Source organism: Cynara cardunculus (assembly GCF_001531365.2).
Source record: "Cynara cardunculus var. scolymus isolate 2C chromosome LG 11, CcrdV1, whole genome shotgun sequence".
Classification (NCBI taxonomy): Eukaryota; Viridiplantae; Streptophyta; class Magnoliopsida; order Asterales; family Asteraceae; genus Cynara; species Cynara cardunculus.
The window spans coordinates 598,437-615,042 of record NC_037538.1 but is presented as its reverse complement, the minus strand read 5'-3'; the positions used below and the strand labels follow the sequence as shown (position 1 = coordinate 615,042).

Below are 16,606 nucleotides of genomic sequence, written 5' to 3'. Positions count from 1 at the left end.
CTATCAATAGAGAAATGAAAACCAAAAACATGATGTCTTGGACGAACTTTTTTAATTGTGCCATAACGTTGAATTTACGACACAAAACCTAAATATAACTAATATATGTGTATATTTGGTGGTCGATTCGATCAAGACCGCTCTTCAAACCGCATACCAGACCGGACCAAGTAGTTTGGAAGTTTTTCAGACCAGACCGCTCAGACCGAGCAGTTTTGAAAAATCAAATACGAAGATTTTCCTATTAATGATTACTTCTAAGTGAGATTTAATATCTTATATATTATTATTCTTATCAATAAAAATATTTTAAAATAAATATATTTGTGAGAGAATAACATCTTATTCAATATATTAAATATTATAATAATATAATTGGTGTTATAATCTCTAAAATAAAGAATCAGATAAATATAATTTTTTTTAAAGATTTTGATTTTTGAATTTAAAGGCTGTAATAATTTATTATAATAATAAATTGATTATCTAATTATTTTAATAAGATAAGTAGATAGAGCCATAAAAATTGGTGACAATTGTTTGAAAGTTTGGTCGCACTGTGAGTTTATAAATTTATTAGTTGATGAGAAGAGAAACAGCCCTCACCGTCTCAAGGAAACCCTCTCTATGACCCCCCACACCCCCTTGACTGCTCGAGCCTGCCCACAGTCCAAGGCTTGGACTCAGCCTTAGATCGAGTCGCATCTTCCGGCATCTGCTTGCCGGCACCGCCGTATCCTGGCATCTGATCGCCGACATCTCGTCCCTTTTTTCCTGTGAAGTCGACCTCCTGCTCTGGCGGCGACCAAGTAAGTTCTTCTCTTTTGGTGTTTTGTGAATCTAGTTTATTCGAACTTCTTTGGTTACTATAATCGTTGTAGTTTGAAACTTCAATTGTTGAATGTTTATTGATTATTTCGATTTCATTTGGTTTTGGTTTTGGTTTTGGTTTTGGTTTTGGTTTTGGTTTCTGTTTCTGTTATTTGTTGGTTGCTTATTGAATACCCTAAGTCAGAACAATGGATAGTGGATTTGAACATCTGAATTTGTCATGCATATTGTGATTTGTGGTAAAGGAATTTAAGTTATGGATTATGTGGGAATACTAGTTCGAGAATTCGGACATGAGTAAGTTCTTCTTGTTTGCTGATCTGTGAATCTAGTTATTCTAACTTCTTTGGTTACTATAATCGTCGTAGTTTGAAACTTCAGTTGTTGAATGTTTATTTATTATTTCGATTTCGTTTCTTTTTGGTTTCTGTTTGTGTTATTTGTTGATTGTTTACGGGATACCCTAAGTCAGAACAACGGATAGTAGATTTGAACATCTGAATTTGTCATGCATATTGTGATTTGTGGTAAAGGAATTGAAGTTATGGATTATGATTGGGAATACTAGTCTGAGAACTCAGACATGACTAAGTTTTTCTCATTTGCTGATTTGTAAATCTAGTTATTCGAGCTTTTTTGGTTACTACAATCGTTGTATTTTGAAACTTCAATTGTTGAATGTTTCATGATTATTTCGATCTCGTTTGTTTTTGGTTTCTGTCTGTGTTATTTGTTGGTTGCTTACCGATTGCCCTAAGTCAGGACAATGGATAGTAGATTTGAACATCTGAATTTGTCGTCCATATTGTGATTTGTGGTAAAGAATTGAAGTTATGGATTATGATTGGGGGATACTAGTTCGAGAATTTGGACATGAGAATTTCTCACAGTTTGATTCATAATAACACCAAGAATTTGCATCTAATAGTCTTATCCATATATATGATGACAAGATTAACATTATTTGTTTTTTCTTTCATAGAAATGGAGAATTTTTCTCTATGAAAAAAATCTCTATACTTGGTCAATTTATGCTCTAATGGAAAATTTTAGTCACAGTTTAATGTTTGTAGAACTAATATTGATGTTTTCCTTTGACAGAAAAACAACGTTTCTCTTGTTTGTCTTCATTATCCCCTCTTAGGTAGCAGATTATTTGAGCAGATCGGAGAATGAACATTCATAAATTAGAAGTTGGATAAAGAGGACAAAAGACAATTTTATGCCATACCATGTTAGATGTTAACATATTTGAACAAATACAAGAGCAAGAAGAAACTCATTTTGACCAGGCAAACTTTTGAATAGGAAGTGCATATGTCTTGCCCATAAAAAAATACGAAAAAATAGCGTAACATGTTTGGAGAGTAGACTAGGCAAATGCAGAAAAAACGATTGGGTTCTGATTAAATTACGTAAACTGGAAATACAAGACAGAATTTGATGTTCATGATATCATGAATATTATATTCATGCCCAGTGATATTCGAATTTTGTGTAAAAGGGTTGATGAGGTTTCTGTTTGAGAATTAAGTTATGACTTATGTCTTGGACCTCTTAGTTGATTATTTTGTACGAGTCCATGAGTTGGCTTTGGAGTTCCTGAAATCTTTGCAATCTTGTTCTTATTGTTTACTTTGATTACTTTTTCTGTGTTGTTAACCTTGTTACTGAACCATGACTTTTAGGGATTAATGGGGAAGAGAGTAAAGAAGAAAAGTACCCGAAATGCTCAAAAGGAGAAACAGTTTTCAACCTCTTCTCCCAAAAATGTTTCACAAAAGATAATTCCAACAATGGTGGTTGATGGAGTTTCGGTTGTGAAAGAGGCAAGAGTATGTCCCCATCTTGATACGGGCGTTAATTTGGATAAAATCTCCTCGAAGATAGCATCACTCGAGTCTCTTAAATGTGATGATTGTAGGGAAGGGGTGGTTGATAGAAGGGCAAGTAAAGTAAAAGGCAAACATGGCAAGAAAAAGGCCAGTGGTTCAGCATCTGAGTCCAAATCCATTTGGGTGTGTTTGGAATGTGGACATTGTACATGTGGGGGTGTTGGGCTTCCCACAACACCTCAAAGTCATGCAACTCGGCATGCCAAACAGAATCATCATCCGTTGGCTGTCCAATTTGCAAATCCTAATCTCCGGTGGTGCTTCACTTGCAATACGCTTATTCCTGTTCAAACTTCAGAAGAAAATGGAGGAGAACAGAAAGATGCTTTATCTGACATTGTTAAATTATTAAAGGCTCGGTCTTCGTCAGAAAACTCCTTTAATGTGGAGGACGTTTGGTTTGGAAGTGGCGATGTCACGAGGGAGATGAAGTCAGTAAGTACCCAAGTTATTTCAGAAAACAGTGGTGGCTATATGGTAAAGGGTTTGGTTAATTTAGGGAACACTTGTTTCTTTAATTCAATATTGCAAAATCTTTTAGCAATGGATAAATTGCGGGATTACTTCTTGAGATTGGAGGAACCTGTTGGGTCTCTCTCAGTTTCTTTGAAGAAGCTTTTTGTTGAAACTAATCCATTAACAAGTGCGAAAAATGTGATCAACCCGCAGTCTCTCTTCAACTCTGTTTGTGCCATGGCTCCTCAATTTAGGGGATATCAACAGCAGGATAGTCATGAGTTGCTTCGCTTTTTGCTGGATGGAATTTGTAACGAGGAGTCTGGTGTACAAAACTCTGCTCCGTGTTCTGAAAGGGAAAGCACTGTTCCAAAACAGACTCCTACTTTTGTAGATGCCATATTTGGGGGACAAACGTCTAGCTCTGTTAGTTGTTTGGAATGTGGTCATACTTCAATTGTATACGAGCCATATTTAGATCTTTCATTACCATTACCCGCCAAGAAATCTCCATCTAAAAGGATGCCATCAGTTTCTCGATCCAGGAAAACCAAACCACCTCCAAAGAGACGTGGAAAGTTTGGGACAAAAACTAATCGAGCTTCCAATGCCTCACCAGCTGACGGTGTTCCAATCATTGCAACCACTAGTGATTACTTGCCTGCTGAAAAAAAGGTTGTTCCTTCAGGTGATTCAACACAGCCAGAATCTGCCTTCCTTGGCGGTGTGGGTGATAAGAATGTTTCAGCTGCAAATGAAAATGTAGCTCAAGGGAATGCAATTGAGAAAATCTCTGAGATTACAATCAAGGAATCAGGTATTCCTTCAGATAATTTGGCACTCATAGAGCCGGCCACTGTGTTGAATAGCCATGGTAATCGAACAGTGGATTCATCTGATATTTTATCATGGTTGGATTATCTGGAGCCAACTATGGTATTAAGTAATCATGATGCAGCTGCATGCCCTGGTGATGATATGGTTACCGAGTACACCGGCAAGACTCAGCTGGTTCAGGATGAGCCATTATTGCAGCAGATGATGGAAGCTAGCAAGCAGGTTTATTCCCTTGGTTTGGAGGAAACACCACCCTTGGCAGACGATTCGTGGTTGGACTACCTTCAACCTAGTTCTTCGTCTAATGGTCATATTATGGCATCACAAAACGAAGACTCGTCAGTAGTTCAAAATTCTGGAAACAATGATGATGTTTTTTGGGAAAATGAGCAGCCCTTGAAAGTTCAAGAATCAGAAATCATATTGCTTTCTTACGAAGAACTCATACCAACCAGTAATGGCAATGAGGCGACATTGTCTTCTGTAAGTTATGAACAAGAACCTTCGGATTTTGATGGCTTTGGGGGTCTCTTTGATGAACCTGAGGTTGTTGCTGGGCCAACTGTGGGTCCCTTAAACGGATATGTAGAAAGTGGTCCTATGGCCAGAAACATAAGCGAGTCTGATTCTGATGAGGTTGACAATACCAATTCTCAGGTCTCTGTTGATAAATGTCTAACTTATTTCACAACCTCTGAGCTTCTCAAGAAAACCGAACATGCCTGGCAGTGTGAGCAATGTTCAAAAGCTTTGTTAGAGCAGAGAATGAGACTAAAGAACAAACTGCATGAACCCATTTCAAATGGAGCCAAACATAGAATTCCAAGTATTCCATCTGTCTCTAATGGGATTGGAAACCCTGTTGAAGTAAGTGCTGTACTTGGTAATTCTGATGAAAATTCTTGGTTGCATGATAAAAGTGATTGCAGTCGATTAGTATGTGAGTTAGAAGAAAGGGGAAATGTGGTAAATGGTGGGAGTCCAGAACTATCACAACATCCAAGTTCAATTACAGCATCCAGTGAAGAGAGTTGTATTATTCAAGATACTGATTCTTGTCAAGTAAACAAACACGATAATAAATGTAAGAATGAGAAAGTTGAGCAAAGAATATCCAACTGCCTAGCTAGGCGACGTGATTTCAACGGGGTTGAGGATGAGGAGGTGAATTCTAGTAGTGTCAAGGTGACGAGGGATGCATCTAAGAGGATTCTTATCAATAGAGTTCCACCAATCCTGACCATTCATTTGAAAAGGTTAAGTCAAGATGCTCGTGGCTGTTTAAGCAAGTTAAATGGTCATGTTGATTTCAAAGATACCATCGATCTTAAGCCCTACATGGATCCTAGGTATGATTCTCTATTTTATTTGATCATCTATTCCTTCCCTTTGCTGTGTGTAGAACAAGTCTTTCATCCAAAACTTGTCAAGTTTTCTCATGTAAAAATGAATTATTTTTTGAATTTTTTGATGGATTAGACAGTTATCAAGCAAGGTTGGTAGGTTTAAGAATATTACTTGCATCAATATGTACAGAGGCGGACCTGGAAATCTTTTGGTGGACCATTTGACTATAAAAAAACAAAGATATGAATATTTTTCACAATCATCATTGGTCTATTGGTTACTTTTTTGCTTTTCATATGTGAGGTCCTGCGTTCAAGTCTTCTATTGCAAATTTTTTCAGAAACATAATAAATATGAAATTAAAAGCTGAAAACCAAGGAAAATGACACAAATAGGATTTGAACCCAGGTCTTGGGTGGGAGAAAAGCCATGCAAAACCAACTCTACCTAGGGAAACTTGTGTTATCATTGTAGTTTCAAATATATATGGTTGTATAGAACAAAATGATACTGTGGCACCTTTCACGACCCTATAGTTTTTTACACTGACGGAGGAATGAAGTATCCAATAGAGTGGGTCTGCCCCTGAATATGTATATGGTTTTTATGTATAAACATGTATTTGTTACCATGTTTTTGACTGGCTAAAATACGCACCAATGTATCATGACCAGTTGACCACCAAGAAGCCATAATACTCGGCCTGGGATTTAAGGGTAATATTGTGATATGAAAATACATGCCTGCTGAAGAATGATGATCGTTATTGTTTCTCTTCCCGAGTTTATGATTGAACCATGTGGAGTCTGGTGCATTAGGTACATGGGACAGGATGGGCCAGACTCGACAAACGAGAGTGGGTTGAGAGAATTGTACAAGGTTTTAGGGTCTTAATTTGACATGGTAGTTTAGTAATTTATCAATCTTGTCCGTTCTCACTAATCTAATTTAACAAGAAGTTTTCGTTCCATCGCCTATTGATGAACATTTGTTGCTTTGGATTGTACAGCTGCTGCAGAGATGGAGGGGAATGCAGATACCGGTTGATAGGGGTGGTGGAGCATTTAGGGACGATGAGGGGCGGCCACTATGTTGCATACGTGAGAGGAGGTGCAAAAGGTAACGATGATGATTGCTTATGGTACCATACCAGTGATGCTCATGTCCGAGAGGTTTCTTTGGAGGAAGTTCTCCAGTGCGAGGCCTACATCTTGTTCTATGAAGAAATGTAAGATTGCAAACATTCTTTCATTTAATCTACTTTAAACTTTCAATCCCTTATTTAGGTGGGTTTTGGGGAAATTAGGGGGATCCTATTGAGAATATCCCCCAAAGTTGAGAAAATTTCTTGATATATACATACAACAGCAACCACAAAATACACTGTGAAATCAATGGGTCCTTAGCGGGCATAAATTTTGTGAAAATTGACAAGTACTTGTTTGGGTGCATCATTTACAGGGAATTCTGAAAGAATGTTTATTTGTTTATGTTCTTACACGACTCTTGCTGCATATATTTTTTCACTCTTTATTTTTAAAATTTCGAGCCAAATTGGGGAAGCCAAAGATTGGCGTCACAAAGGATCGGATATAAACTTACTGTTCTACGTTTGGTACATCGGACAAACACTTACTGTTATGCGTTTGGTACAACGTGGGACTACTGGATGGGATAGAAAAGACACGTTTGGTACAACATGGGACTACTGGATGGGATAGAAAAGACTTTTTGTTCTACTGAAGTAGGTGGAATAGGAAGGAGGATGAAATGAAACCAAAAAATTACAAATCTATTGTAATTTGATATACACCATCCTCACCTCATCGGGTAACATTCCCAACTATCAAAACGGATTGTTGGTAAGTGTGTCATTGGCAATATTCACCACTCTCACTGGGTAAGATTTGTTGATCCCCTCTTAGATCTTACTGAGTAAGATTCTCGATCCTTGCTATGATCGTCCGGTAAGGTAGTGACCCGGTACTAAATACTTATCTTGGTAAGCCCAATTATTTACCAGGTGAACATAACAAGGACCAAGAATCTTACATGGTAAGAGAAAGACAAGGACCAAACGAGGGTGGTGATTGTTGCCGGTAAGCATTTGGTAAACGGCCCCTTACCCGATAAACGTACATTTGGTAAATGCGACGTTGTGAAACTGCAATTATAGTTGAAATCAGCCAATCACCGTCTTTCTATGTCACCGGTTAATGATGAATCAATTGCAACACATTCCACTGAATCGATTGATGAAAATTCCTTTTTGTAAATATGTAAATAACAACCAAAATCAAGAAAATAGAAAACTGTCAAACAAAATGGTTGTACCAAACCATGTATACTTATCGGTACCCTGGTATGAACGATCACCCACAGGCCACAGCAGCATCACTTGTCGAGCCAATAGATAAGATGGTTTTTAAAATCAAACACTATGCTATGTAAAAGAAAATGAGTTGAGAAAATTTGAAGATAATCTTGCTGACAAATCGTTCATCGTATAGATCCAACAGAAATGGATGAAACCTTGCAAACACCTGCAGATGTGGTAAACGGCAAATCTTTATAGCATGCCACGAGACCGTTGTCTGTATGTAGATCAACCTGGAGGGTCTCCCAAACCTTCTTCTTGGGGTTCAATACTACATCAGGCTCTCCATCAAACCCAGAAAAAGCAACTCTTTCTCCAATAATGGCAGATTGTGGTGGATCAACCAGTTCAACCTGCAATTGTATTGATATCCTTCACATTTTAGCAATTGTCATAACGGAAATGTTTCGAGTTCGATTATCTGACACGAAAACATTAACAATCACAACATTTTGTACAAAAACGGGTTTGTTATGTGTGCCACCGTAAACAGGGGCGGATTAAGGGGGTGCCAGTGGGTTTGTTATATGTGTGCCACTGTAAACAGGGGTGGATTTAGGGGGGGTCCTGGTGCAACCACAAAAATTTTCGGGCATAGTGTAATTTTGTTTATGGCCCTTAAGAATGCCTACAATTTTGTTTAGTTGTTTGCTACGAAGCAACCACAAAGATATCCTCCTGGGTCCGCCTCTAACCGTAAATAAAAAGAAAATCATGTTTTTGTGCCACTAGTGATTTATTTGAGGGCGATGTTTTCTAAAAATTAATGACTTTGTGTACGTTTTCATAACCATTTGGACATATAATTAATTCTGACATTAAGTGCCACCTTACGATGTAGTGGCATCGGTTAGATAAAGACATGATGGTAACACTACTTTCATAAGGATTCGGTGGATAAGGGAAAAGTGGCTAAGGCCTTGACCACCGAAAGAAACACAAACTAGAGAACTAAACCTATAGTAGCAGTACTGAATAGCTTACCTTGGTGTGATCACTGGTGGAAGCGCAAAGAACCATTGCTTGTGATTTAATTCCTCGCATGGTTGCAGGTTTCAGGTTGCAGAGAACACAGACCTTCCGATTCTGAAAAATTGACAAACATCATGAGAACTCCTGGAATGATAATGTGATGAGTTTCTCTAAGGGCATCCATAATGGAACTTTTTGAAGAGCTTTTCGGCCACATAAGATAGTGAAAAAGCTCCTGACAGAAATTGTGTGTATATCCATGGGCGGGTGTGACTCTACAATTTATAATCATAATTGGTGCTAGATTTGTGTTGAAAGAACCTGCATCTCCTCGAGGGGAACAAATTTGACAAGTCCACTAACGACAGTCCTCGGTTGCGCTTCACCAACATCAATTTCTTCCACGTACAAAGAATCAGCATCAGGATGCTTCTGAACTTTTGTAATAAGCCCAACACGAATATCAAGTCGGTTGATGGTAATTTCCTGTTCGGCAGCAGCCTTAGGTTTGGCTTCAGCTGCAGGTTTAGTCGAGCGTTCTCTCTTTCCACTTTTATCTGCAAAAGTATAAAGAGAGTAAGCTACAATCTCAAATAAACCTAGCTCTTATCAGCCAATATAAGCAACCTCGGTTTCCAGCCTCATACGCAATCAAATTTGGAAGAAGATGATAAGAAAACGCTACATTTGTGATGCTTCCGGAAGTGGGATGGTAAAATTAGACCAAACCTAGAATTGGCAAAAAAACTCCATTGCGTGCTAGTTTCATCCCAGTCCCCACATGTGAATTGTGGTTCAAATCAATACTCTTCAAATTAAGTTACTTCCCGAACATATTGTCACCACCTCTCACCATCAAAATGGCATAGTAAGATTGTTTGATAGGCGTCTCTTATCCGGTAAGCGGGTAAGAGTCACCACCATCATCGGGTAAGATTCTTGCTCGTTGTTGTAATGCTCACCTGGTAAGGTAAGTGACCCAGGAAGTGCTTATCCCGTTAGCGTTTGGTAAACAGCCCCTATCTCCTCACTTTTGTGAATGGAACGTAAATTTTGGGCCATTGAAATGACCCAGAGAATAAGCATTCAAATTTATTCTCACGTTTAGACAAGTAATGAAGAGGAAAACAGGACCAAAGAGGGCATACGTTGTCATCACCCTTAAGGTTGGTTTCATTTTACCCACTAATAATGCACAAAACGAAGGGAAGCAAAAGATGAGGGGCTGGTAAAAACGACAAACACACACATACACACATACAAATGAAAAAGGGCCAGGGATAAAACTTCAACCGGAAATTTTCGTGTTTTTCAATTGTGCAGCAACTTTATTCGCTTCAGCTTCGGCCTTCACAGCTCGGTCTGCTCGATCAGCTTGACTGCCAGCAAACTTTGCCCTGAAGAACTCCACCTCTTCATCTTTCTGCACATCACATGAATGGCACACATACAAGAACAGTAAGCTGATGCATGATTCTCATTATGCGTCAGGTAATCATCAGAAGAGAACAGCTAAGGCACTGTAACAAAATAACATATATACCAGTTCCTTAAATAATGGCACAGGAGTCCCAATTCTGTGGCCGGCAGGTATGATCTCCCATGGCCTTCTCGCCTTTCCTACATCTCCTTTCTCATCAGACAGGGAAAGCTCGAGGGGTAAAGAAAGCTGCTTGAGTACCTGTAGCAAACAAATTGAAAGGATATTTGGAGGATCAAAATGTTGTCTCATGGAACCAGTGGCCCTCTGTTCCAGAAGAAAGTGCAAATTACTTACCTCGATGGAAAATGATGGCATAAAAGGCTCCAACAAGCAAGCAAGAAGATAAACTACTCCCACTGAAGTTCTCATGACTATGGAACATGAAGCTAGGTCTTCCTTGTAAAGCTTCCAGAATTGACTTTCCTACATACAATTAATAACTCCATTCATTCTAAAGCAATGGCAGGACGATCATCTTGGTGTTTTTTTGTCTGATGTCTGGGGAACGGTCATGGACAATGTTATAAAATTGTAGACTTACTTGTAAATATGCATTTCCCTCACCAGAGATGCTCATTGCAATTTTCAGTCCTTGCTTTAGCTTGACCTATGGCAATCGTAAAACACATACTTATATCAGTGATAACTTATCATAATGGGAATATCTAGATACACTGCAGGCCAGCAAGGCCTGCTGCACATCTTCCTTTATCCTGGCTTGGGACAGGCTATGTAGTAATATGCAGGCAGAAAACTGGTATGTTCCATTATCATCAATTACCTTCTCCATGGCTTCCACATATTGCTCCACATAAGTACCAATTTTATCTCCCAGTGTCTTTGATAACAAATGTGTCTCGGCACCTGGAGCATCAGGAATGATGGAATTGTATCCTGAACCTTTACCAGATCCTGAATCTGTCAATGGAGTTGCACTAGATTCAGATGGAATCAAAAGATCACCAATAATCCTCAAACAAGATATTCGTTGAGTGCAACAATAACGCCATGCCACTTTCAAGGAAGAAGATAAGAGATAAAAAGAAATACTCAAAAACCTAGAGGAGTCACAGTCTTAGGTTTCAAGACAATCCTTGTAGGATCTTTCATGGCCATACTTCATATGAGTAGTAAATTTTACAACATTCATAAGGGATAAGAGTTATCATGTAGCATAAAAAACATCCCTTTGCCACTTTGGACAAAGATCAAAAATATATTTTACTGACAAAGAAAAGATTTTAAGAATATATAGCTCCCTTAATCCATTTACTTCAGATAACACTGATGCCAATTACCAACCTGGATCTTTAGCAATAAAGCTCAAGACACGGTTGATAAAATTGCCTAAATTATTTAGCAATTCGCTGTTCAACTTTGCTTGCAAATCTGCCCATGTGAACAAAGTATCTGATACCTGGACATGGAAACCCAATAATCAAACAAAAAAAGAACAAGAAGGGAATGAGGAAAAAAAAAGTCACTGAGAGTGAGATGATATTTTCAATGATATACTTAACAAATCTTCTACCTCTGGTCTATTAGTTAGCAAATAGTATCGCCACACTTCTACAGGAATATTGGTATCCTTTGCATCATTACCAAAGACTCCTACACCCTTGCTCTTTGAGAATTTACCTACACGTGGCATCCCAATTTGAAGATAACAGTAAGGTGATACAGCATGTAGAGAAAAACACGAGTATGACCAAAACCAATAAACAGAGCATGTGTCCATTGTAGAGGGAAAAGCATAGCTCCTAAGATGGCATAGAACCAACCTGCTTCATAGTTTAGGTACTCTGTAACACTGATAGTCTTCATCAAAGTCCAGTTCTCAGCAGTTCCGAGAAGCGTAGAGGGGAACATTACCTGGAATAATTGTTTCAAACTTAATGAGGAAACAATGTCAAAGGTGTTGGCAGAATTTATGCATGAGAATATTCAACATAGAAGATGCATAAACAAGAGAACTGCTATGTGAGATATTCTCTGCTGTTGGGTGAGGAAACAGAAATAGAAACAACTAAAGGTTTAACTGAGCAGATGAGGTTAAGAAATTATGCGACTATGGCCACCTCTAAATTCCATCATATTCTGAATTTCTGCAGATATGATATTGATCGCAATAATCACAGAGAAATAATTATGTGAACCATCAACTATAGTATACATGATCATATGGTTTAAACAGTTATATTTGCAAAAGGAGATTACGCATTAACACTAAATAACCATGTATCTAAATAAAATGCACTTACAGTGTGAAAGGGTACATTATCCTTGCCCATGAACTGATACAACTCCACATTTTCAGGATTCTTCCACCACTTCTCCCACTCAGGTGTGTAACACGAAGTGATTGAGACATATCCAATCGGTGCATCAAACCATACATAGAAAACCTGACCATTGCACAATACAAGAACACAAAGAAAATATACACTACTATAAGAGACAGAGGATGGAGGTCTCATTTTGACTGTTAAGAAGAGGGAAGTAATTAACATATAATGTAGGTGTGATGGAAAGACAGGCCACTTAACTCTTTCTCACCTTGTCTTTAAATCTCTCATGAGGGACAGGAACCCCCCACTTCAAATCTCTAGTAATACATCGTTGTCTCAATCCTTCTTTAAGCCATGCATTTGTTGCTTGAATAGCATTCTGACTCCATGATCCAGCCACAGACATGCTGCTGATGTACTCCCTCAGCTTTCCCTCCAACAATGGGAGTTCAAGAAACAAGTGATTTGTGTCACGGATACGAGGACTGGTTGCACAGACCTATTTGCAGGCCAAAATTGGGAGTCAAAAACAGGAATTCATAAGAAACGAATGTACTAAGAAATAAGGATACATATGTTCAGATTCCTATAATATATGCATAAGGGAATAGAAACTCCCACTTCTTCCTTAGGTATAAGCATTTGAGTGCCTCTCTGTTTTCCCTTGTCCTTTTTATCATGCATGCATACAAGTGTAGCAAGCTAATGCAAATGACTTGTGTCCACAAAATCAATATGCTTAAAATATCAATGATTGGTGATTGAATCTTGTATGGTCAGACATGGGGAGATTAAAATTCAGCAGAATATCCACTGCCAAACATGCTTGCTGAAAATAACTTATGAGTGCAAGTAGCTTCTTGAACTTGCTAACAAGAAATATTTCAGAAATCAACATCGAACTAGGATCTCTCAAAGTAGCCCCCAGGATCTCCAACCATTTAAAACCAGTTCTAACAACGTACGAAAAGGTTTTATCCGAAGGTTTCCACAACCTTTCCCCCAATCCAGTCCAACTGAACCAAGACATTGTTACAGTGCGGGTGTTATTTAGCAGCTGCAGGCATGGGACACTCTTTTCCACATCAGAACATATACAAAAAGTAAAAAATGAAAAGGAAGACTTCATGATAAAACATAGATACTAAATATGGAATATAACTAACTATTGTGCTAAATAAAAATGAATTTCGTTGGAGAAAACAAATTAAAAATCAACATAACAAAACAACTTAAGAGGGAGAAAGCCTCTTCTATTTCTTTCTGTTTATTCACTATCCGAAACTTAGTTGTAACATCCCAGCAACCGTGGTTTTAAACGCGTCTAATAGAGGAGGTATCAAGCCCCTTTATAAGGCAACCTTTGTTACCCTCCCCAACCAATGTGGGATCTTACAATCATTTGTAACATCTCAGGCTAACCGTACCAGATATTACCCATTTTGTCCACACACCTGGACTCACGGTTTTAAAATGCGTCTAATAGAGGAGATATCAAGTCCCTTATAAGGCAACCTTTGTTCCTCTCCCCAACCAATGTGGGATCTTACATTAGTAGTTAGCACTTGTTTTCTTGTTGATTCCGGTGAACAATTACCTTGCATCTAGGATTAACGAGTTCTGTTGGATTTAATAATTTGCCGCAATTTTCACATTGATCTCCTCGTGCAGAATCATAATTACAACCTGGTGTTGGACAGGTACCTTCAACAAGCCGATCAGCTAAAAATTTCTCACATGTATCGCAGTAAAGCTGCAGGGTAAGACATATGCATAGCTTATTAGATATCTATGGAGTTCAGAACAAGTATAGCCAAAAGGAGGCCATACATTTTTACAAGCTCGGATCAAGTTGGATACAAACAAAAATATCTACACACCTGCTGCATTGTGTTCTCAGAAAGCCAATTGTTCTCCATCAACTTTTTAAATATTGCTTGGCAAACTTCGGTCTGTTGTGGGGTTGAAGTTCGTCCAAATTCATCAAAGCTTATGTTAAACCATTTATAGACGTCCCTATGAATTGCATGATATCTGGAAAGACAAATAAAAGCAAAAACGAAAAGAAATCAACATTTTAGTGTAGAGAGATTAGAATCTGAATCCAAACTTAACTATTCGTCACAGATTCCAGTACCTTCACATTCAACAAGTGTAAATTCATTACAAAAATCAAATAACATGAAATGGAGAAACTCAATTACTTATCGCATATTTCTTTTGGCGTGCAATTTTCTTCCAAAGCTTTGGTCTCAGTTGCCGTTCCATACTCATCAGTTCCACACATGTATATAGCGTTGTACCCCCTGAGTCGACAATAACGAGCAAACACATCCGCACTCAACACACCTACAGATAAGAACAAATTCAGTTCATAATCAATCAATCAAACCCTATGTATACTATACTTACAGCCGATGATGTTGCCGAGATGAGGAACGTTGTTGACGTAAGGAAGAGCACTGGTGATGAGTATATTCCTTTTGCCCGGAATTGGAAGCTTCTGTGCTTTCCGAACGTCGCCATCGCCAGAGCCAGAGCCGGAACCGTCGAATACATCTCCCATCTTATACCAGTTGAGACGTTTGTAGGGTTTTGATTGAGAGGAAAGAGTCGTTACTGCTGTTAGGGGAGTATGTTATAGCCGGAAAGAATAAGCTCGTATATAGCCGCCTCTCCGGTTCGAGGATAGCCAGGGGCTTTATTACCCGCCCGAGTCAGTACCGGTTCGAACCGTTTCTACCTTTTGCAGGCCATGGTGCTTGGTGCATAATAGATGAAAGCCACTTGAACCGGAGAGTGAGTGGGACACCGGGTTTTACATTATCATTTTCTTTAGAGTAAACAATAAATTTCGCCTTTTTTGTTTATTGAGAATAACACTTTTCTATCTCTACATTTTTTTTAATTATAAGATAATCATTATGGTTTATAAAAACGTTCAAATATGATATCTCTCTCTATCGATTGTTAAATATTTTTGTTAAATAAAGGGTATTTTCATCATTTTATCTTTTACTTCATCGAAACCATTTTTATGATTTTGTTCCTGATGGTTTTTGATTGGGTGAAAGACAAAAAAACCTATAAACTGACTAAAATACCCCTCATTTAACGATCGTTAGATGAAAAACTAAACTCAAATGTCTTTTATAAACCATGATGACCATTTTATAATTTTAAAATTATACGACAAATGAAACGGACAAAATTTATAGTTTGCTTTTTTTTTATGCCAATTTTTTTATGAAATAAAAAGTTGAATTGAAAAAACATTCCATACACATGAAATGTAGTTGCAATATCGAAGGAAAGGATGTTTGGTTCACAAATCAATTTTAAATACAAAACATGAATATGAAAATATATAATGTAAATTATATAACGTTACAGATAATTGCATGATATTCGGATTTAAAAAGTATGAAAAAAATCTAAATTATAACTGTTCATAGAACAATCTGCAAAATCTTGACATGAACATGGATTTCCTTCACGCACAACTTGATTTTGACCGAGTAACTGTTTAAAATAACTTTCTTGCAAAGGTTGGAACATTATCTTTAGTAATTTTTTACAAACACTTACAAAAAAAAAAAAAAAAAAAAACTTTTCCAAAGTGTACGATTTTTTTTTTTCCGTAAAAATATGTCTTTTTATCTCGGTTTTGATTTTCAAATAAAATCGTAATTCATTTATCAAATCATTCTTTGTCAAGGTACTTTTAAGGATGCACTTCTCAAGACGATCCATGAAGTTTGAACTTGAAGAAGACGATCCCTCATCCTCTTCTTTGCCAGCTCTCGTTTCTACGGAGTTACCAGTTCTTCGTCCAGACTAATCTCATGGTCAATTGCAGCTATGGGCTTTGCCAATAATCTTGAGATAAATCTCCCGGTGATCACAAGTGTATGTGTAGATGACATGATTCGAACTCAGGTTGATTTTTATCATCCCCTTATCCTTATCCATCCTGTTACCACCCTTGTGGCTTCTCTCGCTTGGCATTCAAGACTATGAGTCCAACATATAATATATTTTTTTTTCTTTCAAAGTAATACTTCAAAATAAAAATTAAATTTCAATGAACAAGTCATGTACTTAAGGTTTTAAAAGAAAT

General features: G+C 37.8%; 2 protein-coding genes across 4 annotated transcripts; one reads left to right on the top strand and one right to left on the bottom strand.

The window, feature by feature from the left end:
- Window positions 1-602: 602 nt before the first annotated feature.
- Window positions 603-6,649, top strand: LOC112521998 (ubiquitin carboxyl-terminal hydrolase 2-like). 2 transcript variants are annotated; one of them, XM_025131040.1, is made up of 4 exons: window positions 622-809; window positions 1,077-1,128; window positions 2,520-5,368; window positions 6,376-6,649. In XM_025131040.1, exons 3-4 carry the CDS (start codon window positions 2,526-2,528, stop codon window positions 6,596-6,598), a joined length of 3,066 nt encoding a protein of 1,021 aa, XP_024986808.1. In that variant the 5' UTR covers window positions 622-809; window positions 1,077-1,128; window positions 2,520-2,525; the 3' UTR covers window positions 6,599-6,649. The 2 variants fall into 2 exon arrangements, with proteins under 2 accessions (XP_024986807.1, XP_024986808.1); XM_025131039.1 differs by lacking the exon at window positions 1,077-1,128 and having other exon boundaries at window positions 603-809.
- A 969-nt stretch (window positions 6,650-7,618) lies between these two features.
- Window positions 7,619-15,250, bottom strand: LOC112520915 (probable methionine--tRNA ligase). 2 transcript variants are annotated; one of them, XM_025129540.1, is made up of 18 exons: window positions 14,899-15,250; window positions 14,691-14,835; window positions 14,367-14,520; window positions 14,084-14,239; window positions 12,755-12,985; window positions 12,460-12,603; window positions 11,980-12,070; window positions 11,730-11,836; window positions 11,501-11,615; window positions 10,980-11,116; window positions 10,740-10,805; window positions 10,493-10,621; window positions 10,259-10,396; window positions 10,009-10,138; window positions 9,037-9,272; window positions 8,728-8,829; window positions 7,995-8,096; window positions 7,619-7,909 (listed from the first exon to the last, which is right to left on the bottom strand). In XM_025129540.1, exons 1-18 carry the CDS (start codon window positions 15,050-15,052, stop codon window positions 7,805-7,807), a joined length of 2,442 nt encoding a protein of 813 aa, XP_024985308.1. In that variant the 5' UTR covers window positions 15,053-15,250; the 3' UTR covers window positions 7,619-7,804. The 2 variants fall into 2 exon arrangements, with proteins under 2 accessions (XP_024985308.1, XP_024985307.1); XM_025129539.1 differs by having other exon boundaries at window positions 7,619-8,096; window positions 14,899-15,247.
- Between the last annotated feature and the right edge of the window lie 1,356 nt (window positions 15,251-16,606).